General features: G+C 35.8%; 3 protein-coding genes and 1 pseudogene across 8 annotated transcripts; 1 reads left to right on the top strand and 3 right to left on the bottom strand.

The window, feature by feature from the left end:
• The first annotated feature begins 1,186 nt into the window (after window positions 1–1,186).
• On the top strand, window positions 1,187–6,541 carry LOC107779874 (kinase-interacting family protein-like). Of its 2 annotated transcripts, none has more exons than XM_016600370.2 (3): window positions 1,187–1,479; window positions 2,126–2,276; window positions 5,480–6,541. In XM_016600370.2, the coding sequence occupies exons 2-3, from the start codon at window positions 2,147–2,149 to the stop codon at window positions 6,472–6,474; spliced, it is 1,125 nt and encodes a 374-aa protein (XP_016455856.1). In that variant the 5' UTR covers window positions 1,187–1,479; window positions 2,126–2,146; the 3' UTR covers window positions 6,475–6,541. The 2 variants fall into 2 exon arrangements, with proteins under 2 accessions (XP_016455856.1, XP_075111847.1); XM_075255746.1 differs by lacking the exon at window positions 1,187–1,479 and adding an exon at window positions 1,496–1,616.
• Window positions 6,542–6,758: 217 nt separating this feature from the next.
• LOC107779875 (uncharacterized) lies at window positions 6,759–10,124 on the bottom strand. 3 transcript variants are annotated; one of them, XM_016600371.2, is made up of 5 exons: window positions 9,496–10,124; window positions 8,563–8,612; window positions 8,121–8,208; window positions 7,727–7,843; window positions 6,759–7,046 (listed from the first exon to the last, which is right to left on the bottom strand). In XM_016600371.2, exons 1-5 carry the CDS (start codon window positions 9,991–9,993, stop codon window positions 6,990–6,992), a joined length of 810 nt encoding a protein of 269 aa, XP_016455857.1. In that variant the 5' UTR covers window positions 9,994–10,124; the 3' UTR covers window positions 6,759–6,989. The 3 variants fall into 3 exon arrangements, with proteins under 3 accessions (XP_016455857.1, XP_016455859.1, XP_016455860.1); XM_016600373.2 differs by having other exon boundaries at window positions 6,759–7,040; XM_016600374.2 differs by having other exon boundaries at window positions 6,997–7,132.
• A 1,237-nt stretch (window positions 10,125–11,361) lies between these two features.
• Window positions 11,362–18,970, bottom strand: LOC107779876 (xyloglucan endotransglucosylase/hydrolase protein 9-like; annotated as a pseudogene).
• On the bottom strand, window positions 13,536–22,183 carry LOC107765530 (putative pentatricopeptide repeat-containing protein At2g01510). Of its 3 annotated transcripts, XR_012710887.1 has the most exons (5): window positions 22,016–22,183; window positions 21,683–21,760; window positions 18,634–21,584; window positions 17,024–17,513; window positions 13,536–13,911 (listed from the first exon to the last, which is right to left on the bottom strand). XR_012710887.1 is itself a non-coding variant. In XM_016584190.2 (3 exons), exons 2-3 carry the CDS (start codon window positions 21,754–21,756, stop codon window positions 19,199–19,201), a joined length of 2,460 nt encoding a protein of 819 aa, XP_016439676.2. In that variant the 5' UTR covers window positions 21,757–21,760; window positions 22,016–22,183; the 3' UTR covers window positions 18,188–19,198. The 3 variants fall into 3 exon arrangements, 1 of the variants encoding a protein (XP_016439676.2); XR_012710886.1 differs by lacking the exon at window positions 17,024–17,513; XM_016584190.2 differs by lacking the exons at window positions 13,536–13,911; window positions 17,024–17,513 and having other exon boundaries at window positions 18,188–21,584.
• Between the last annotated feature and the right edge of the window lie 1,807 nt (window positions 22,184–23,990).

Genomic DNA, 23,990 nt, shown 5'->3' with positions numbered 1-23,990 from the left:
TGCGTTAATGTTTGTATACGAAATCATACAAAATGAATCAACTCTATTGCCGCATGAATATGTTGCAAAGACGTCCATTACATGTTATATCTTAATATAAGAAAAATTGGCTTTTGTCATCTGATAATGGCAAATATCTAGTGCGCTTCTAACGTATTGCTAAGAGAAATTTTGACCCACAGTTACGTCTCGCGCCGACACAACTATACATTGGTATGGTCTGATTGCACAGAAGGATGCTACTGCCTTGTCCACAACTTATCTTTCATTTAACCAAAGCATTATATATGGTGATGCAAATGGGCATTACCCAACTTGTGTTAAAGCTCTGTCCAAGATTGGACAAATAATTGGATTATTTGCATAGGATGACTTTCCTCTTGACGCCACTATGTAATCCTTTTGTTCTAGGCTACACTTCACCTTTAAGTAATTGGATGAATATTTTTTTTCTCAGACCAAGTTAAGTAGTGACTTCCGAAAAGATCATTTGTGTAAATGCCCCAAATAATGTAGGATAACCATTTGCTAAGTTTACAAAACGTGCAAAGACGACAAAATACTGGGTTCTGTAGAGACACGTACACTTTCTTTTGACAACAAATCTCGGATTCGATATCTTATATGCCTTTTAAAGGACATTGATCTGATCTCACTATCCTTCCCTGTATATAGGCAATAGACAGATAGCAATTGTACTAGGACAGCACAAGATAGTTTTGCGTTCTCACAATAAATTATTTTATTCTATTTTAGGTGACATTTAACTCTCATACTTTAAATCTCTTATAAATTTGGATAAAGGAAGTTTATAGGGTCGTTTGATTACCCGGATAAGATAGAAGGATATCCCACATGATTAACTATTTCACCTTTTTATGTGAAATAGTTAATCTCATCATTTAAGTATATAATAGTTTCACGAGGCTAATTAATATTCATATCAAACGTGAGATAACATTTTATTCCGAAATTATTATTCTTTATAGTTTATCCCATCAACCAAATAAGTCCACGCAAATATCTCTAAGCTAAAAATAATGATATGCATATCATATGAGATGGGGAGAGTTTCTTTTGTGGAGAAAAAATTGTGTTTTTTTCCCCACTTTTCAGGCTGTATCATAGGGCTGTAACCAGTAGCTGTAGGTCTGTTCCCTATTAGAACTCAAAACCCCATCTTTGACCTGTCTATCAACTCAGTTCTCAGCAGCTGCATTAAATACACTGCACGGACTTTAAAACGTGGCAGCTATTGATTCGCCAAAAATCAAATCGTTGTATGCGGGCTTCCAGCAAGAAACTATTTGACTTCTCGACCCCAAACCAAAGAAAAAGTCCCCTAAAACCAAGAAAACAGAAAAGCCCAAAGACACCCCCAACTTTATCTATATCTATAACTTCGAAAAAAAGAACAAACCTTTACTCTCCATAATTTGGATTTGTAACTGCGCCTAAACGTGCATTTGGACCTCAAAGGTTTGTAATAGAAGCACTTCTCTTTATCTGTTAGTAGTATTTTTTTTTAAATGATCAAGAATTTCAAGTAAAGTAAGCTTCTTCGTTTCTTCATCACTCAACTTCTGCTCAAGTTTGTTCTTCTCGCCCCCACAAACGTATTCTCTCTGTTTCTCTCTTATTTGGAGATTTTTGCTTAGCACTTGTTCTTAGTTTTCAGCTTCCTTTGCATTAACTTGTTTTTCTCACTTGAAATTTTGTTCTTAAACTCATGGTTTCTAGTCGTGTAGTCCAACTCTGCTGTAACTTATAGGTAAATTAGAAATGCAGGAGGAGAAGGGGGAACATAGTGGCATTTAATAATATTATTTACATATTTTAAGTTTGTTAACTGATCTTTTGACCTCGTTATCTGCATTTACATATATTCTTGAGGTTCTATACTGCTATTATGTTGCTTCTATTCTTTTTTGTTCTGTTCTTTTTTCATCTAATACCTCAAACAGATCATTAATTGTACTGTGCATTCTCATTTATTATGGGGTATATCAATATCTTCATGAAATGCAACAAAGTCTCAGTTTTTTCCATGTGTTATTTGCCTTTCATTAATTGATGAAAGAGATAAAAATTATTTCTGATGTGAACTTCATTTTGAATTGTGTAGGCCCTATTTTTGCCTACTGAAATGGAAACAAAACTGAAGGCAGAGAAAAAACATGGTGGTGAAGCCTCAACTCCTATTTCTATGGCTTCTTCAAATTATTCAAAAAGGAGAAACTTCAGTAGACCCTCTTGGCTTCTTTGCACAGTTGCTGGTAAATATTGAGATATTTTTTACTCTGCTTTTTCTTATCTGTTAAATTGTATACCAACATCATTTTAGGAAAAAAGGTCAGAACAATACCCAAATATACTAGTACATTTTACTATCCATTATATTTGAGTATCATTCATGCCTTTGCCGTTATCAATAGTATTTTTCCTTGACACTAAGGTCGTTTGGCGTGCGGACTAAATTATTCCGGATCACTGGACTATTTTGTTGGGATAAAGTGAGATAATTTATACTATATTTAGTTGACTTAATCTCACACTTTATCCCGCGTACCAAACTACGTTAACTGATTTTAAACTATAGTCAAAAGTAGAGGCATAAATTTGGATTTTTCCCCATATATTGACACATAAAATCTCTTACTGTCAGGGGCAAATGTATGAATGACCCTGGAATATAGAAGAAGAGATAAGATTGAAATATTTCCTAGAGTAAAGGTGTAAATTTGAAGCTTTTACCTAAGTATAGTTTTTTTACACCCATATTTGACACATAGAAAACCTTTTTTCAAGATTTTATTTTTTGAAGAAGCATATTGAATGTTGTACCATAATTTGTTTATTTGTTGTCGTAGTAGACTAGTAGTAAGAAGATAAGTTGGAAATTTCAAGATTGTAGTTTGGTCTGAGATTAAATTTAAATTGTGTTTGATTGAAGGTACAAATAACTTGCAATTATTTTATGAAAGTAAGATAAATTAGTCCAAAAATTATAACTTTAGGACTATAATCCCAAGATTGGACTAGTGATGGCAGAAACACAGAAAGAGAAGGGAGCATTGATTGTAATTTGTTGGGGAAGGGGGCCCATTATATTTTAGGTGATGGGAACATTTCTTTCCCTAGGGAAATGACTAAAGTGTTTACCTTTCTTTTGGAAGTGTATGGGGGAGAAGAGAAGAGAAGAGAAGGGTATCATTCTGAAATGAAGGGTCACTTTCTTTCACAGATTATGAATTATGATAGAAACAGAAAGTTAATTTCAAAAAGCTGTGTCCTTTTGCTATTTACGTCTCTTCCCTTCCGGTTTCTGTCTAAACTTTTTTCAAAATTTGAATACTAAAATCGTTTTCAAATGGAGGGTAGTATTTACTTTTATTATCTGATGCCGTGTGGCAGAAAGAAAACGATTTCTGTTTTTAAATATGACAGAATCTTTTCTTTCTTTTCTGAATCTTTATCTCTACATTAGAGGCAATGTAGCTTTAATCCTTTTTGAGTACAAGAATCCAATGTGCAGCTAGTAATTTTGTTTCTAATTCCAAGTACGAATTCATGTGCTTGGTTCACAAGATTATATAAGATTTTTGACCAAATGACTTTTAGAATTTGTGATCCTAAACAAGTCAAAAGAATGTACAAAAGTATTTGTGTGGTTATAAAAGCTTCTCATTAAGGTAGAGTTGGAAGTTTAATCTAAATTGTTTTCAAATTTAGAAGGCAAAATACATAAGTAGCCACCTGAACTTTACACCAAATCCATGTTACACACTTTCTGAGGACGAATATCATATTACACACGAAACCTTTCAAAATTGTGTCTAGTACACCCTACTTTTTTCTTGACCAATTTCTCAGAATATGTGTAGTGTCACGCACCAATAACATCATGCCACGTGTTAGTAATTTTTTAAAATAAAAAATGCTTAAATTTCTGTTGATCAGTTTCTCTTTTTCTTCCAGAAAGAACCAGAGGCACCACACCATACTTCAATTCTTCTCTTTATATGAAGACCCACTTTCTTCATCATCTTTGTTCTTATTTACCACTATTTCTCCTTACTCTAAAAATTTATTACCATATTTTGGTTTCTAGGTTTTGTTTGCTATAGAAATACTATTTTTACCGATGGGTGTTGCCACTGTAACAGTGGCCGGAAAATAGAGGTCGCCATTATTTGCAATTTTAACAAAACGAGACCAGATCTGAACGAAGAACCACCAACTTGTCGGAAAGATTTGAGAGCTTTACCCCGTCGGAGAAAATCTGACCTCGTCGGCCATGAACTGACAGTGAAAGTAACAACCTGGCAACAGAGGTCTCGGCGTTGCTTGAGGTCGCCGCCGGCATTATGAGTTATGATCGAGATCTACTTAAAGGAGATGAAAGGGGGAGGAGATGGGAGGCGTGGAAGAGAAAATGGTGTTGTGGTTGTCGTCGACCCCCCAAGACGGTAGGGGGCTCCAAATGGGGAAGAAGGCCTGGACATCTTTTATCTTTTCTTTTAACTAATAATTTAAGAAAAATAAGGAGAACAAATAAGATTTGGACACGTGTGCGTATATAAGGATTTAGACAAATAATGCATAGGTTTTACACGCTCAGTGTCTTTTGTTAAACACACGCGTGCCATCTGGCAAAAGTAGTGTGTAGTAGACACAATTTTGAAAGGTTGCGTGTGTAAATTGATATTCGTCCTCAAAAAGTGTGTAACAGGGATTTGGTGTATAGTTCAGGTGGCTACTTATGTATTTTGCCAATTTAGAAATGGGTCATTCTTTTTGGAATAGACCAAAAAGAAAATAGGTTCACATAAATTGGAACATAGAGACCAGTAGTAGTTTAGTTAGTAGTACCTTGTTGGATGGGCGGTTCTAATTATTCAACCGATATATGTCGGCGGTGTTTTTTTAATATGGCCTAAAATAAATTTGTTTTTGTAAAATTTAGATTTCTTAGTCATAACCCACAAATTTTTTTTTCTTTTTTTTTTTTTGCCTAAATGAGTTTTTCATAAAATTTTTTAGAAAATTATAGTATAAGAAGGATTAGGCAGTATTAGGCAATGATCATTTTGGAAGTCTAGTTTTGAGTTATAATGTAATGCTCATATAGACGAAAGAAATTATGATTTCATGGATGCCATCTTTATCTTGTGCCGGCAATTTTGATTTTAATATTTTGCTGCATGTTACATCAATGTTTTTAAATTCGTAGAAATGTGGAAAGTTGAAGAATTAATATACAAGGACTAGAACCAGTGTTATTGTTTGGATTCAAACTACTGATTTCATTTTCATGCACGTCCAAATTTGTCACAATCTGCACATAGGAAAGAAATGAGCTGAAGATGAAAACCATGTGCTATGGAATTCAAATTTCAAATTCTTCAACTGTCAAGAAAAAAACAGATCATTCACTTATTTGTTTCTACTTGAATTTGGGTGTTTCTATTCTCTTTAGATTTGGATGAGAAGATGAAGAACGTTGCTCTGAACATTCCAGAAAAAAACAATGCTGACAGTTTTGCAGAACGTGCCGACGCCTATTACCAGAAACGGCCACAGCTGTTAGCCTTACTTCAAGAATTGTACAACAGCTATGTCTCTTTGGCAGATCGCTACTGCCAAGCACTTGCCAAGAACCATCATCATAATCGTCGATATTCTTCTCCTATACCATCATTAACTTTCAGTGAGAATGATAACTGTGATGAGGAAGACAATGGTGGAGAGATCATTGAGTCTGATGCTGAGAGTTCATTATCATATCAACCTTCCTTTCCACCTTCAACACAAGGCAAATTTGATGCAGACATGATTGTTGCTGACTTAGTGATCAGAACTGTGGAATATGATTTCGTCTTAGACGAGCTTAATCAAGTGGAAAAGCAAAACAATGAGTCATTAAGGAAGGTAGATTTGCAGAAAAGCTTACTGGACGTGCTGGAATCAGAGAGGTTGATTCTGTTAAACGAAAATGCTAGATTAGGATACAAGGTAGCTTCATTGATGGAGGAAAACAAAGGGTTATCTTCGGAATCTCTGTTCTTGAAGAGGAAGGCTGCTGAGTTAGCAAGGTGCATATTAAAGATGAGGGAGGATCATAGAGTTTGTATGCTAAGTCGAAAGATTGAGGATCTTCAAGGGCAAATATACGGGCTGGAGAAGAGGAACAAGGAGTATTATGATCAGCTTGTAAAGCATGAAGAAGAGAAGAAGAGCAGGTCCAAATCAATGAAGGGTAAAAGAGAAGTTAGTCTAAAGGGTTGCTTTAAAGTTCCTGAAGATGTTGTTGCTGGGATTACCAGGAGCTTTAGTTTTGGAAATCTGAAAAAAGGTGACCAGCATGGAAATTTTAAGGTTGAAGATGAGAAGAAAGTTCCTAAGTTGTGGGATAGGGTCAAGAAGTTTGATATCTTCCTTTGTGGACCTAATTTCAACTCACCCTATTGCTGATTATAGGGAAACAAATGTTTACTAGATTGAAATTATAGCTTTACTAGTATACTGTAAGTTTAATTGAGACTTAACTCTTGTATTTTGTATGTTCTATTCCACCCTTTTGGCCAGATACAAGTGACATCTGAAGGAAAACTTCAATCTCTGCCCTAATCTCACATATTAATAATTTCTAATAGTAAAGATGGGTAAGGTCCTCCAAGATTGCATAAGTGAACACTGTCAAAGATGGGCTAAGATTTAAGTAGGGTGATAAATTGACATATGATGCATATATATAACAAAAATACCAGCAAATAGTCACTAACAAAATATTCTCCTGTTCTCAGACATTGTTCTATATACACTGTTAAACTAGACAATAAACTACAACACAGAACCATTTAGATTAGTGGAAGTTCACTTACTGTAGATTTTGGCATTTGAACCTATTCTACCTCGGCAAGACCTAATACTTCAAGCAGATTATGTTGACAGAGATCCTACCTAAGTAAAACATACCAACACATCACTCATTCCAAATTAGCAAGAGCAAGTTTCTCCTTAAGCTTTGCAATCCGAGCCTGAAACTTCAAGGATGATGATACATCAGTCTTGAAAAAGCAGATCTTGTGAAGAACAGATAGTTCTCTACAATAGCATCTCAGCATGTCACCTGTGTGTATGCATATGGACTCAGCTACTTAGGGGCATCAGTGGGGTGATACATTTACTTGAGGCCCATAATTCTTTAATATAATAAATTGTTTGGAAGGCTTAGAAACATTTTGACAAACACCACTCTCCTCTTGGATCAACTTTGTGGTGTGCATGGGCAGATCTCTCTATATACCACGAAACATGAAACATGAAAGTGTAATATAAAGCTTAACGTTTTTCTTGGCTGCAACCACAATCAGGCAATTTATCTGCGCTTGCAGCCTTATCTTATTGGAACCACACTATCTGTTTTAAACATATTACCATAGCTTTATTTAGTTATTAACATAACTGGCTAGACTAATGACTTCTACAATGTCATAACCGGATTTACACTACTAACAAATGAACTATATCAGATTTTTAATTACTTCTCAAATAGCGCATCATTGTCTTAAAAAAACATTTTATACTTGTTTGGTGTCGCCAACAGTTAGTGCAAGGAAGTAGACCTTAAACAATAAGCCTAAGTCATAGGATTTATGATGCAGAACAGATGCAAAAAGTTAAACCAATTCTACTCTAGAAGTACAGCAGACATGAACTGAACCTTGAATGATTTTGAACGACGGATGGACGGATCTAACTCCAAAGCCATGGAGTATGATTTGTCGGCTGCATCAACTTGGTCTGCAGCCATCAAAGCATCACCTTGGCAGATATAACCCTGTAAAAATCAAATAGTAATAAATATTTGTAAGTAGGGATTAGTAGATATAGTAGTTTACTGTTCTCTTCCTAAACTAATAGGGAGTACAGATATTATGCAATCATATATTTTATCTACTTCACTCTGAAATGGGGATGTAGGGGATCAGGATCTCATGGTTAAAAAAGCTAATGTGAGTTAACAAAGTTTAAGCACAAGACATTTCAAGTTAAGTTTAAGCACAAAACATGCTTTTCATGTATACTGTAACAGAAGTAACAAATAATCAAATTACTTCAGGATAATTGGGAGCAATAGTCAACGCCTCCTTAGCATCGTCAAGTGCATCAGCCAAATTTCCCATTGCCAACTCCGCAGCAGACCTGAATGAAGATACTTATTTCAGCATCTTGTTGTTCACATGCATTCTGACCATCTAGACAACAAGGAATTAGTGACAAATTATTAATATAAATTTGGATGCTAGAACAGAATCTAGTGATCCAAGAATTTTTGAAATGACTTTAAGAAAACTTCAGTACATTAACCAGAAAGGAAGATGAAAGCCAAAATGCCAGGACAAACGCTTAAGAGACAGAATAATGATGGTTGCTTTTGCTAAAGCTGCATGACAATCATTTGAATAATAGATATAGATTTAGGGTATTCTTCTGATTATTTGATTGCAAAAGGTCTTAACTTCCAATTGAAAAGAGGAGATTTTAAACACAATAAACCTGTCTTTGAGAATAATATGAACACCTCCAAACGGTTTTAGATCAATAGCCTGCACAAGAAAATGGCAACATCAGTGCCCTTAGGCACCAATGTTGTATTAAATACAATGAACAAGCCATATATAAAGAGACCTGTAAAACTAAAACATAAGTAACGATGGAAACATAGAAATAGTGAAAGGACTAAACATCATTTTTAGACACATTAATTAACTTATAGAGGAAGGATATTGAATGCCCCAATAGGTACTTTTTTCTTTTATGATGCACAAGACAAGGGACAACGAAGTGCAAAGTAATCCAGCGTAACTACTTAGTGTTGCCAGAAAGCTAGACACCTTTTCTTTTTTTTTTTTCTATTCAACGATGGTGCCCCGATCAGCTTGAATTGGTGATAAATATTTGTCTGATAGTAAGAAAATGTTCAATTTGATTAGTTTGAAAGGATCAAATGTTATAATGTATATAAGACCTTGAAACCAAAAGTTGATTTTTACATCTCAAGCTTCTAATAGACTGTGCCATCTGTATGTTGAAATGATTTGAATCAATGACATCTCTTTTTATTTCGTTTCTTCACCATTTTTATCATGACATGCTTTGATAGACTTCAATTTATTCTACTAATCAAAGCGGAAATCACTGCATTGATATTCATTCCAATGTGTTCTATCCCATTAAGACAGCCAAAAAAGCTCAATGGTCAGTGTCACTGTGACACCCCTTAGCTTTTTTTTTTTCTATTGTTTTTGGATGACGGTGGACTATTCCACTGGGTACCTATTACCTCCCACCGGCTTAGGGAGATGGGAAGAAATCAGATACCTCTTAACTTTTTGATCGATAGCATTCTTCAAAAGTAATCCTAAGATAGTATAAATTAAGCAAAACTTGATTCAGTGCAATTCATCAAAATACGAAACCAATATATACCTGTGAGAGCAAACTATGAGCCTCAGAAAAATTGCCATTACTCATTTCATCCTCCGCTCTTTTCCTCAATGCTAAAGCCTCCAAGCTTTTCCTGCTTTCCCCTTCCACGTCATCCCTCTTACCAAGGCAGACGAACGTCATAATTTCAGCAGCTCGAGAAGCAGTACCACAGTGCTTAACAAAGACGGCGTCGGGTAAAACGACGACGTTAGGTCCAGCTCCGCAATGGCCAAGACACCCACAGGAGTTAACGGTGACGTAGGGAGGGGCAATACCGGAAAGAACTTGAAGGGTGTCTAAAGATCCCTGTTTCCTGCATGTCCTGTTTGTGCAAACTCTCATTTCTATCTTCCTTTTTAATTCTTGTTCTGCTTCTGCTTCTATTGGCGATGCTTTGATTCTTGTAGAGTCAATTGGTTTGGAATTGGGGAATGACGAAAAGGATTGCCGCTGAGAAATGGTGGGGAGAGTGAGACTGCTCATATGAATTGTACTCATCTCCTTTTACTTTAATTAATTACTTCTGGTTTCTCCGATTTCTTTACTTTTTTGCTCTCTTCATTTGTATGCTCCACACAGGGATGATACAGTCTCAAACGATTTAAGGCGGGTAGGATAATGGAATATTCTACTTCGGTCGTCCATTTATTCAGCTCCCATAAGTTTTTTTTAAAGAAATATTTTGAAAATATCGTTTGATTTATAGAAATGACTAGTTTTTAGACAGTTTTTGAAGATGAATGTTAAGTTTCAAAAAGCGTTTTAAATTAGTTTTTGAAGTTTTCTACTCACAGAGTTTCAACTTAGTTTTTGCTAGACCAAAAAGTATAATTTTTGGTTCAAATAATTCAATTTATGTATTAAGAGGTTAACCCTAATTAACAATAATATTTTTAGATGCGAGTTATGAGAGCGTGATTAATGTTGGACAAATCTAGTAGAAATATAATAATAATGTGTGACAATTATTTCAAGTAACGTGAGTAATAATAGAGCATTACATAGCAATAAACAATAATAAATGACATTTGAGTAAATAAAGAAATGATTCGCCCAATAAAGGAGAAGCTAGATATTATTCCTCCCGACAATAATGACATACAAATCCTTGAATGTTCGAATTATCCTCGGATCCGGCGGAAAGTATGAAATAATATGGACAAGAATCTTGGTAAAAAAATGTGTTGTTTGTATCTTAGTAAGAGAGATTCTTTTAATCAAAATGTGTTCTTACAAATGAAAGTCACATGCCGTACTCCATTGTCCTTCTTTTTATTCATATGAGATACATTCTTAACAAACCCTAATAGTACAAATACAAAGAATATCCAATAGGCTATTCTTTTCAATATTCTATTTCCGCAACTAGCTGTTACAGCTTTGCCAACGGTGCTCGACCTCGACCCTTGTTGACAGCTCGACCACGAATCCCGCTACTGCTTGGTCGACCTCGACTAATGATGACTTGAAGACTCTTCCTTTAGCGTTATCTTGTCTTAAATACTTTAGGACATATTTGACCTATCAGTTTTCAAGCAAAATGCATGTCAAAACACAATTTTAACTTAGAAAAATCATTTTTCATCTCATCTTTGAAAACTATTTTTTTCAAGTTTCGACTAGATCTATGTCCAAACGATACCTGAGTCCCAATTTATCCTCTTTCCAAAATTATGTACTAGTACTATGTATAAGTGGGGTTACTATTATTATTATTATTAATTTTTTTTTTTTGGTGAAAAGCAAACAAAAGTTATTTCTTCTAATTTGATTTGCTATTACCCATTTTCCACATACTTAATTGTAAAATAGAAAAATCCCATGTGGATACTAGTGGTTAGAATTGGATTCACACACACGACAGTATTGAATAACGACTTATTGACCATCGAACTGTTTAAATTATTAGATTGCATAACAAGCCAAAAAATAAAATAAGATCAGCAAATTGGACCAACAAATTTGGGAAACAAAAATTGTGCGAGACATAAACATATTTAGACATTGAACAACACGTTGCTTGCCGAACTCTAGTCCAAGCATTCTTTAGGCATTTGAGTGAATCTTGCAGTATCCTTACAATAATCATAGACCAAGTGCTTAGATTGAACCATTTTGAATTGGCGCTTTTTGCTCTTGTTCAGCTCCCTCATGGCTGGCTTATCCCACCAGCATTGTGCTAACTTGCCACATTTTGCGCCTGCAGCAACTGTGTCCTCACCAGACAAATCACAAGCATCAATCTCGAACGCTCGAAATGTTGCAACAAATGGAGAGTGGCTCCAGTTGGTCTTCACTCTCCCTCCTTGTGTAGCCCAGTCATCTGCATTCCACAACGATCCATAAACTCCCATGCCTTGATTTTTCGGGTATGCCACGCCTTTTTTCTCTGTGTTTTTGAACACTCTAATAGGAATGTCATCAACCGAAAAGCTGCAAGAATTCATATGACAAGTAAAATTCTTCATTATTAGATGTGAATTTAACTCGTTATATATGTTATCAACTCGTTATAAAAATTTACTTTAAATTGCCAAAGTTGCAAGCCTCTAAAATTATTTAAAGGAAAGATCAAACACATTTAGCGATGGTCGAAGTAAGAACTACATACATAATGGTATGATGATTCCAAAAGAAAGAGTAAGTGTGGAAATCCGCAGTTGGATCGAACCAAAGACTATGCCTCTGCTCTCTGTCTCCGGTGCCATTCGCGTACACATTTGTTTGTACTAGGTATGGTTCTCCTGAAACATTCCCTAGAAACTCAAAGTCCAGTTCGTCGTGATTAGCTCCCTCTGATGACATCTGCAACCACATATTAATTCCAATAATGTTGGTAATAGTTTAAAGAAACAATATAAGAGTACTCTTGATGAATATTTGTTTGGTTTTCGTTACGTACATAAAAAGCAATGACTGTTCCAGCTGAATCTCCATCAACTAGTTTGATCTGCGCGCTGGCTTTCCCAAACATATATTTGTTCTTCGACTGAAACCCGCAGCCTTTGCAAAATATCAACATAATAAATCAATGGTTATTTAATTATATTGCCTGGAAAAACAGAAAATATAATAAAAGACTAGGAAGAGAAAGTAAGTAGAAATGAAGTGAGACATATTGGTAACTACCAGAAGCATTGTCAAGGGTGAGCATAACTTGGTCTCCTACCACAGTAATATGGTCAGGTGACCAACTCGACTCGAAAACTTCGGTGAAGTTGACACCAACCCCTGTGTTTAGTAACATAGCTAGGATCAAAAAGACAATCATAGAGGATGGCATTGCTGTCTGGAACTTGAAACCAATTAATTTTAGGGTCTAGAAGTAAAAGGTTCAAGTCTATATTGGTCTATTAGGAAAAACGCCAATCAAGAACTTGGAGGCACTTTAGTTTTATATATAAGTTAGTATTAACATATATTTATGGACTGGATTGTTTAAATTAGGATCATGGATTACAGCGAGCAAGAGAATGTTTTAGTGGCAGCCATGGCACTGTCGTCAGCATGCAGCTTTTTCTTCTCATGTTTTGTTTACTATATTCTTTTTTACCAGATGAACTGATTCGTTGCTGCACTCCACTAACTACCAGTTTTGATAACAGATTCTTTTGTTCAAACATTCCACAATGTAAACTTCAAGTGGCATATAAGGATGACTGTATTTATAAGAGGGAGGGAACAAGTGGGAAGTTTGTTATTAGGTGGTAGACTGGTAGTGTGAAGCAAAAAACAGTATATACTGCCGAAAGTTCGGCATGGCAACAACCCACCCACTAAAGCATTGGAAACGCACTATGATTTGATGATTGAATGAAGCAGGGAATAAACAAGAATAGATTATCCCATCTGCAATACAAAATTTTCCAAGAAGACGCCTTTATCCAGGTAATTTCCCAGAAGGCAAAATAGTGAACTGATAAGCTACACCAATCTTTTGAGACTATACATGAGCAATAGCCATGTATAGGCAACCTCATAACTGGTCAAATATCTGTATACTGATTAAAAGGTGTCCTACCTATAGACAAATTACAGGGTTAGAAGATGAAATCAACTTTGAACTCTCTATGCTATTGAAAATTCAGGCCAACTGTCAGTATCATCGTGATAAGTGAGTCTAAGTCAAAACAAAAATATGAAGTTCCCCGACGTTCGACCCCTCGTGCAATCTCTTCATATGGTTTCACCCAATCAATATACTTTGATGTTACACAGACTAGAATTTGACCCCTGGCCACTATTGACCATATGAAAAGAAAATGAGTTACGCTGCCAGGCAATTTGTATGAACCGGTCGAAGCTGAGATGAGCAGTAGACACCCATAGGCACCTCCACCACGTGGAAAGGATGCTAGTAGACATTGTTCAAGCCCCAAGATGATACAATATTGAAAGCATGCATCTGGCAAAGACCTAAACAAAATGAAAGGGTTAAAATTACGAGATAGAGAGTCTCATGGATGAACCAATCTGAGAAATACAGATGTTTGACATAGTGCGAACCTTTTATCCTTTCAAGGGAGGAAACATTGTGAGAAACAAGAGAGAAAAACATTAATGGCTGTGGAAAGAGTAAGATACTTGAATAATTTCATTTATATTTTTGAATGTCATATACATGGCTTTATATACTAGAAGAGGTTAGAAACAAAATCCCATAAAATCTGTGATTATACAAAATAAAATAAAACAAAGAATCAAAATTTGATATGGAAAGATCTTAGAGAATCAAAACTTAATATGGACAAATCTTAGAGGATCAAATCTTGATATGGAGAATATCTTTTTGGAAATCCTCTATCATTCAACACTCCCCCTCAAGCTGGTGAATGGATATCTTCCATTCCTAGCTTGCTTATCAGGTCTTGAAACACATTGTTTGGCAGTCCTTTTGTTAAAATATCGGCCAACTGATCTTTTGTAGATACAAATGGTGTACAGATGAGTCCACTATCTAATTTCTCCTTAATGAAGTGTCTATCTACCTCAATATGCTTGGTGCGATCATGCTGTACAGGATTATGAGCTATACTTATTGCTGATTTATTGTCACAATATAGTCTCATAGGTCCTTCCCATCTTATCTTCAAATCACCAAGGATTATCTTTAACCATAACAACTCACAAACTCCCATCGTCATAGATCTGAACTCGGATTCTGCACTTGATCTGGCCACCACATTCTGTTTTTTACTTCTCCAAGTCACAAGATTTCCTCCTAAAAAGGTACAGTATCTAGAAGTTGACCTTCAATCCACTAATGAACCAGCATAATCCGCATCAGTATAAGCCTCTAAAATCATGTCTCCTCCTCTTCTGAATAGTATTCCTTTTCCGGGGCTTCCTTTAAGATATTGTAGAATCCTGTTCGCCGCTTGGAGATGCATTTCTCTAGGGTCATGCATAAATTGGCTAACGACACTTACAGCAAAAGCAATGTCTGGCCTTGAATGGGACAAGTAGATCAATTTTCCTATAAGCCTTTGATACGAGCCTTTATCTACCACAGAATCTTCTGGAGAATTACACAACCCGTGATTATATTCAATTGGTGTGGCCACTGGTTTACACCCTAATTTTCCTGTTGCTTTCAACAAATCAAACACATATTTTTGTTGGGAAATAAAGATTCCTTGTTTAGAATGTGCTACTTCAATTCCCAAAAAATACTTTAATTTTCCAAAATCTTTGATATCAAATTCCTTGAGTAAACAATTCTTCAAATTGTGTATCTCCTCTGAATCATCACCTGTTACTATGATATCATTTGCATAGACTAGTAGAGCAGTTACCTTTCCTGTTTTTGAGTGCCTTATGAACAAGGTGTGGTCTCCTTGACTCTGCCGATAGCCTAGCTTGATCATAACCTTTGTAAATCTTCCAAACCATGCACGGGGTGATTGCTTTAGTCCATAGAGTGCCTTCTTCAGTCTACATACCATTCCCTTCTTGCTTTCAAAACCAGGTGGTACCTCCATATAGATCTCCTCATCTAAATCTCCATGTAGAAAAGCATTTTTAACATCAAATTGCTGTAGGTTCCAATTAAGAATCGCAGCCAATGACAATAAGATCCTCACTGTATTCATTTTTGCCACTGGGGCAAAAGTCTCCAAATAATCAATTCCATAGGTCTGTGTGTAACCCTTTGCTACCAAACGTGCTTTAAATCTTTCTATAGACCCATCGGACTTGTATTTCACGGTAAACACCGGTCTACACCCTACCGACTTTTTCCCTTTTGGTAATTCTACCATTTCCCAAGTTTTATTCTTCTGTAATGCTTCAATTTCCACCTTCATAGCTTCTTCCCACTCTTTGTTGCCTAATGCTTCAGACAAATTTTTTGGAACAGGAATTGTGTGGAGGTTACTGAGAAAAGCTTTATGGCTTGGGGATAGGTTTTGATATGTCAAGGAAAGGCACAAAGGGTGTTGTGTGTAGGTTCTTGTTCCTTTTCTAAGTGCAATAGGAAGGTCAAGATCATTTGGTTGGTTATAATCTTCATGATCAGTTTGGTTTGGTGTTTCTGATGGTTCAACAGGTTCAGGATAGGTATTAGGAGCAGGAACATGAGGAGATAATTGTGGTTGAGTAGTTTGATCAGTTAGCCTCTTTCTTCTGGAATAAACCTGCAATGGTGGATTACTTTCTTGAATTCCTTTATCTATATCAAGATTAGAAGACTCAATAGGTTCATTAGGATTTAGAGACTCAGATGAGTTAAGAGATGGTGACTCAGGCAAGGACATAGATAAGGATTTGTCATGGCTAGGAATAGACAAATCAAGTAGTGATAAGTCTAGAGATCATTTTCCATCCAATGACTCCCCCTGAATGTAGGAATTTTTAAAAAATGACTCACTTTCATCAAATGTGACATCAGCTGAAACAAAAAACTTCTTGGTTGATGGTTGGTAACACTTATATCCTTTTTGAGTAGGAGAATATCTAATGAAAACACACTTAAGAGTACGTGGATCTAATTTGCCTCTATTCTGAGAATGAATGTGAACATAGGCAACACTCCCAAAGATTCTAGGAATCAATTTCCTGTAGTTTTCGAAATTCGGGAAGAAACTCCTAAGAGTATCAAGTGGGCTCTTAAAATTCAGAATCCTTAATGATATTCTGTTACTAAGATATGCAGCAGTTAGGACAGCTTCCCCCTAATACTGATTTGGAACCTTTTGTGAAACAATAGTGATCTAGTAATGTCAAGTAACAAACCGTTTCTTCTCTCCGCTATCCCATTTTGTTGAGTATTGACACATGAAGATTCGTGAATAACTTTGGGACATGAAGAACATTCTTAAGTATCAAAGACTTTCTCAGTTGTATGTTTCCTTGGCCAGCTAAAGCAATAACTAAACCATCGGCTATAGTTATTTTTTTATAGCTAGGGCAAGGTGAATATGATATAAAGAGATGGGAGGAACAAGTCATATGATCAGTTGTCCGGAATCAACCACCCACATTGGAAAAAATTTGTCTCTAACATTAGCAACAAAAGTGGAAGAAATACCTGCAAAAGCCATTGAACAACTACCTGCCGAAGATGATATCTCCAGAGATTCCAGCAATGTCTTCAATTTCTCAATATCTTCTTTGTTGAATTCTGGGACTAATGGACTTTTTTTATCAACCTGAGGGCTGCTAGCAATGTGTGCCTGCATTCCATCAGAAGTATTTTTGGTTGGAGGTTTACCATTGAGTTTCCAACATCTCTCTCGTGTGCCGGTACTTTTTGCAGGAAGTGCAGTAAAGATTGTCCCTGTTGACAATCGGTTTGAATGAACTTGCGGGCTTGATGGTGCTCTTCAATTGTGAAACTCCAGATTCCTTTTTATTTGTCCCTTTTGGCATAAGAGTTGATCCTTTATTTATTTGAGTTTCAAGCATAACACTCCTCCGTCCTTCCTCTGTCCGCATAATGGCCATTGTCTCATTCAATGGTGGCAGATCTTCTTTCCCTAAAATTTGCACTCGTACAACATCAAACTATGCATTTAGCCCTGCAAGAAAATCATAAATCTTTTCTTTTTCAATAAATTTTTTCAAAATTACAGCATCGTCTGTGCAACGCATTTGAATGCATTGATAGTGATCCATCTCTTGCCATAACCCCGGTAAAAGGTTAGAATATTCAGTGACAGATCGAGCTCCCTGTTTTGTTGCAGATAATTTTGTTTTTATTTCATAGATCCTGGCAACATCATGAACTTTAGAGTTTGTCTCCTTCACTGCATCCCAAATTTCCTTAGCAGTATTCAGAAACATAACAGTATCACTAATTTCTGAAAGCATGGAGTTCCATAACCATGACATCACCACATCCCATGCATCAAACTTGGGGTCTTCTTTGGATGGTCATGTACCGAGGAGATGTCCTAATTTCCCTTTACCTTTTAGAAAGGTACGAACAAGCTGAGACCATTTTAGATAATTTTTCCCATTCAACCGATAAGAGGCTTGAATATTTTGTAAATCTCCAGTTGAAACTGTAGAGCTACGCTCTACAATGGCAGAAACATTTTCAGAGACTGGAGTATTCGCAATAGTACTTTCTTCGGACATGGTTTTCAAATGGTTTCAACCCTTGGGCGGAATAAAGAGGACAAATGTGATGAAAAGATGGATGAATGAAAAAAATCTGTCAGTAATAAGCCTAAGGTTCTGATACCATGTGGAAAGAGTAAGAAACTTGAATAATTTCATTCATATTTTTGAATGTCATATACATGGCTTTATATACAAGAAGAGGTTAGAAACAAAATCCCATAAAATCTGGAATTATACAAAATAAAATAAAACAAAGAATCAAAATTTTATATGGAAAGATCTTAGAGAATCAAAACTTGATATGGACAAATCTTAGAGGATCAAATCTTGATATGGAGAATATCTTCTTGGAAATCCTCTATCATTCAACACTGGCCAAAAATGTACACAAGTTGGATCTAATGGCAATCAACTCGACACCAATCTCATTACCATATGCATCTCTTAGATGTATGTATGCTGCTTAGACAACAAACTTGTTGTCTACTTCATAAAAACTGGAATAGATGCATATTATTCTTGTAAACTTTTGCCAAATGATAGAAATGAGGGAGTAAACAATCAGAGAGTTACCTGCATAAAGCATAGGTGTCTACTGACAACCTCTTATGATGTCTTTGATGAACACAAAGTGGTAGAAATATACCATTATGAACTCTTTACGAGCTCCATTCTCTTTTTAAGCATCAGGCTCCTCCAACCAGCTCCCTCTTGAAGATGAGAATGATATAGACTTGGTATATGTTTGCATTCCCAAGAAGAGAAACCAAAACCCCTCCATCTCCAGACAGCAAATCCTTCTTATTGTTGAAAGAATAATTCGTGTTTAAGGGAGAAAACCAGTGAGCTCTTGAAGAAAAGTAGAGTGTTCTTCAGGAAAAAGTAGAACTTGGTTCTCCATGCAGTTCATAGCAGAATCAAAATGCCAACTTAGAGAGATAATAATTGCAATAGTTCAACAACCACAAGGTTTGGATCCAAGAACTGCAATTGGGCTAAGCCCATCCTTTAAGGTAAATCCTAATTATCATCATCACCCCAAGGAATAAATTGAAGAAGTCCCCAAATTTTATGACCTCTGATTACAGAGGGAAAGCACAAACCAAATGAAATGATCTTAGAATCATCCATCCATATCTCACCAGTAATCCTCACATGAACATGATCCACCTCTAAAGTGATGGAACCTACTTGAATCTCGCACGGTGATCTCCCTTCCAACAATTTTGGAGATAACTTTAATTGCAGCATGACAATCTACGCAAGCTCGCAAGTTTTTCATAATGATAATGGGCGATCCTTCAGGAGTACTAATCAATGCAAAGGCAATGGCCAACCTCTCACTGTGATATTTGAGTGATTCTATTTTCATTTCTTCATCCACATTTTGAAGGGTACAACTTGTATCGGGCTTGTATCCTTCCTTGTCCATTAGCTCAATCAATGAGTCAATTTTTCTTCTGATCTGCTCAGTTTGTGGATGGGTTCTGTCATTTGCAGTGAATACATGAACTCTGTGGTCAATTTCAACCCAGCTATAGGCAGTGACCTTTTTAACTCCTCTTTCCCTCATAGCCTTCTTGACTTTTGCCGCATTTTCCCACTTGCCTGCTTCCGCATAGATGTTGGACATGTTGACATAAGCAGCAGCATCTCTAAGAGCATCCATCTTGAAAAGTTGGTCAGCAGCCTTTTTGGCAAGGTCTTGATTCTTATGAATTCTGCATGAGTTTAAAACTGATGACCACATTATCTCATCCGGCTCAAATGGCATTTCAGAAATCAGCTTCTCTGCCTCATTGAATCTTCCACTTCTACATAACACATCAATCATTGTTGCATAGTGTTCTTTCCTTGCGTCAAGATTATATACTTGCGTCATAGAATTGAAATTCCATAGTGCCTTTTCGACAAGCCCACGGTGCCTGCAGGCAGTTAGGACACTGAGAAAACTAACAGAATCAGGATAGATACCTGATTCAATCATATCCCTGAAGGAGCTAAATGTGGCCTCAGCATCGCCATTCTGAGCATATGCCGAAATCAGTGCATTCCAACATACTATATTCCTATCTGGCATCTCTTTGAAAACTTCAATTGCATCTTTCATGGACCCACATTTTGCATACATGTCTACAAGAACACTGCCAGAAAAAACACTAGACATCAATCCCAGTCTGATCACAGAAGAATGTAATTGCTTCCCAAGAGAGACTGAAGCCAAACTTGCCGAAGCTTTTAAAGTGCTAGCAAAAGTTGCCTGGTCACCATGAACATTTTCTCTATTCATATCCTTGAACATTTTGAGTGCCTCCTCATGAAGACCCTTTTGAACATATATTGAGATTAAGGCTGTCCATGGAACAGAGCTTCTGTATGACAGATTTGCAAATATTCTGTTAGCTTCATCAAATTTTTCACACTTTGCATACATGTCAACAAGGGAATTTCCTACTTGAACTACTGAATCAGCTGTTGTCACAACTGCTTGTGCATGGATTTGTCTTCCCATTGCTAAATTTAGTTCTGTCGCAGCTACGCTCAACATCGTAGGGAAAGGAAAATTCTTTCTGTCAAATGTTGTACGCTGTAGCCTTTTGAAGAGATCAAATGATTTCTCATACTGCCCACCCCATGCATAACCTGTGATAATTATGTTATACGAAACACCATCTAACTCAGGCAGCTGATCGAAGAGATTCTTTGCGAAATCTATATAGTCATGCTTCGAGTAGAAATCAAGCAATGCATTTGCAACAAATATGTCCCAAACATAGCTGGTCTTGATGGCAAGTCCATGAATTTGTTGGCCAAAAATAACATCATCTGATCCAGCACTCAGACCTAGCACTGCTGCTAAAGTAAAATCTGAAGGCTGAAAACCCATATTCCGCATTTGCATAAATAGCTTTAATGCTTCTTCATGAAAACCGTATTTTGTGTACCCTGTTATCATAACATTGAAGCTTACAGAATCTTTAGTTGACATTTCATTGAACAGTTGAGACGCTATATCAAGGCAGCAAGTTTTGCAGTATGAATCTACTAAACTGTTGCAAACAATAAGACTTGAACTAAATCCAAATCTAATGATATGGGAATGAATCTGAATTACTTCTTTTAAAGTTGTTGCATCATCAAAACCTGATAAGAGAGTTGCAAAGGTAATATGATCCGGGTTAATCCCCGACCTACACATCCCCGTGTATAGACTAAAAGCCTCTTTAGGCTGATTGTTCTGAGAGTAACCACCAATCATCGTAGTCCATGAAACTTCATTACGAGAGAGCATGCTATCAAATAACTCCCTCGCACGAGAAAGATTATGTGACTTCACATAACCCGAAACCATCATGTTCACCGAGCAAGTGTTTTTGCATGGCATTTCATCAAACAGTTGACGTGCCTTTGCAATTTGATTTGTTCTTACTAAATCCTTCAGTTGGAAGTTAAGGCGAGATATTTCTGGGTCAAAACCCGTTTTGATTCTGCGGACATCTACTGGAACATCAAAAATACGTTCACTGCATTCATAAGAGCGATTTAATTAAAAACATATTTTATTAACCAAATGTCATGAGAAGAAGAAATAGGAGTAGAAATAATAATAAAGAAAAAAAACCTGCAGCCATAGTAAAATCTCTTTGTGGACATCCTAATTGCATCCCAAGGATTTATAGCTCTTAAATTGCCCATTGTGCTGCAAGCATAACCAAAAAGATTAAATTTTTGGAAGTTCCATCAATTTGCGGTATATCGTTTGCATGAATTTGCCTGACCACACACGTCTTTTGCTAGAAATTTCTGCTCTTTTTCCTATTTTCTTCATTGGAACTATTTCTCATAAAACGGCAGCCAAACAAACACTGGCATCAGACTTATACTGATTGCTTTCAGCCAATTAAAAAACATTGAAAAACGGACGTAAACAGCATGAAGAAGGATTTAGAGGTACCTGGCTCAGGCAGAGAAACAAATGGCGCTTAAACGGTAAAAACTAAAGAGTAATTAGTCATCGTGAAAAGGGGAAATGGGGAGACAACTCAGTCAGCTTCCCGCCCAGGACAAGGAGGACAGAAACCCAAGTTGCTCGCAAAGGAAAAATATTTCTTTGACTGATATTAAAACTGCGATTTCATATTTCCTTTAAATAATATATCGGTAAAAATGTTACTATGTACTTTCTTTTATTTTTCACATTTAGATATTTTATTGTCCATTTCTTGTTCCTTTTTGTAATTCTTTGGACATTCTTTTCATTCATTTAACTAGTGTTTGGACATAGATTTGATTGAAACTTGAAAAAAGAGTTTTTAAAATTGTATTCAAAAATAATTTTTGAAAGTTGTTGTATTTGGACGTGCATTTTATTTGAAGAAAAGTTGAAGTCTTGTGAGTGAAAGAAAAAACTTCATCCAAAAATTGTCCTAAATCAGTTTTTGAAAACTTGAAATTTTTCCCAAAATATGATCGTATTTCATTAACAAACGATGCTTTTAATTTTTTTTTAAAATAAAGTCAAAATCTATGGCCAAACGAAAGCTTAATTTCGAGGTTCATGTTTTGATAGCTTAAAAGCAAGCAAAATTATTCAAATAATAGGTATTTAGTCACTAGGTAGAAGTGTTTTAAGTTGGGGTGGGCATAGTTTGGGCAAACCCAAAATCCCAAATTGAAATCTAAATTTTTTGGATTTTTACATTACGGATTGAATTTTGGATTTAATTTTTTAAAATTTTGGATTTTGAATATCGGATTGAATATTGGATATTGGATTTGGTACTTCGAACTTTTGGATATCCGAAAATCCAAAATTTTCGTTGCGTTTTTATTAAGGAGTGTGAATGGAAAATGGAAGAGGCACCTCTTGGATTGCACCTCTTCATCTCACCCTTTCACTGTCTATAAATTTAGAGGCTTGGCCTCATTTTTCAGACATAGAAAATCTGAAAATTTCTCCCCTCTTTTCTACATTGTATTTTCTAAATAAACATTCAAGTGTGATTTGCTCCGTTTGTTGAGTTCACTGAAGTTCTGTGATTTGTGGTGCCGCTATCACAAAATAGTTATTCCGTTCTGTCCTAGGAGGAATTAATCCATAACCTTGGGCAACGGTGAGGGGATTAAATTCCTTAAGGACACACTGTGAATTCAGTGGGCTCGAAATTATATTACGATTTGTTTATTGAACTAACGTTTGTTTGCTTCTCTAATTTTCTGATTTTGAACACAGTAATACCAACAGTTTTTTCTTGAAAAAATTTAATAAAACACATCAAAAATAGGAACAAAAACAATATCCTATCCGTTGGATATTATCTCATATATTCAATAATAATTACTAAATTATTGTCATAATATTTTCTATTTGGATATAGTTTTACTATTGCTACTTCTTATCAGACGTATTAATATCTCTATTGCATTTCTTGATAATAATTTTATTATTTGAATACTTTATTTGGATGATTGCGGTGAGAATGAGAAACTTTTCAGGCAATTTAACACGAGTACTTTATTTGGATATTCATTTTTGCAAAAAAAAAAAAAAGAAGAAGAAGAAACATCTCTACTAATAAGTTCAAAATCGAAAATCGAAATATTCAAACCGATTAATTCGAAATCGAACTTAAAAAATTCGATCCAATCCGAGCTTATTTGGATTGTCATTTTTTCAATCTGAAAAATAAAAATTCAAACTGAAATTTTAAATTCAAATTGAATTGGCCGAACACACACACCTAGTTTTAAGCCCCAATTGCTTTTCTTTTTTCTGCCCCTTTTTATGGTGTTGGTCTAGACTAAATTTGCGCACTAAATTAAGCATATGAAAAAAAATCATCTAATATTTTTTGAATTGTGTCTTCTTTCCCAACATATGTGGTTCAAAGGATTGCGAATTCTGTGATGCGGAAACATAGATGTTATTA

The sequence above is a fragment of the Nicotiana tabacum genome, chromosome 6, assembly GCF_000715075.1.
Source record: "Nicotiana tabacum cultivar K326 chromosome 6, ASM71507v2, whole genome shotgun sequence".
Lineage (NCBI taxonomy): Eukaryota > Viridiplantae > Streptophyta > Magnoliopsida > Solanales > Solanaceae > Nicotiana > Nicotiana tabacum.
This window is presented reverse-complemented; position numbering and strand designations above follow the sequence as displayed.

Bases quoted from the DNA above. Each gene is read 5' to 3' on its own strand.
- LOC107779874 (XM_016600370.2), top strand. From the start codon at position 2,147: ATGGAAACAAAACTGAAGGCAGAGAAAAAACATGGTGGTGAAGCCTCA. The intron at 2,277-5,479 runs GTAAATATTGAG...TATTCTCTTTAG, and splicing joins GCTTCTTTGCACAGTTGCTG to ATTTGGATGAGAAGATGAAG.
- LOC107779875 (XM_016600371.2), bottom strand. From the start codon at position 9,993: ATGAGTACAATTCATATGAGCAGTCTCACTCTCCCCACCATTTCTCAG. The intron at 8,613-9,495 runs GTATATATTGGT...TTTCTTGTGCAG, and splicing joins CTCATAGTTTGCTCTCACAG to GCTATTGATCTAAAACCGTT. The intron at 8,209-8,562 runs GTTTATTGTGTT...ATCTTCATTCAG, and splicing joins CATATTATTCTCAAAGACAG to GTCTGCTGCGGAGTTGGCAA.
- LOC107765530 (XM_016584190.2), bottom strand. From the start codon at position 21,756: ATGGGCAATTTAAGAGCTATAAATCCTTGGGATGCAATTAGGATGTCC. The intron at 21,585-21,682 runs GTTTTTTTTCTT...TTATGAATGCAG, and splicing joins AGATTTTACTATGGCTGCAG to TGAACGTATTTTTGATGTTC.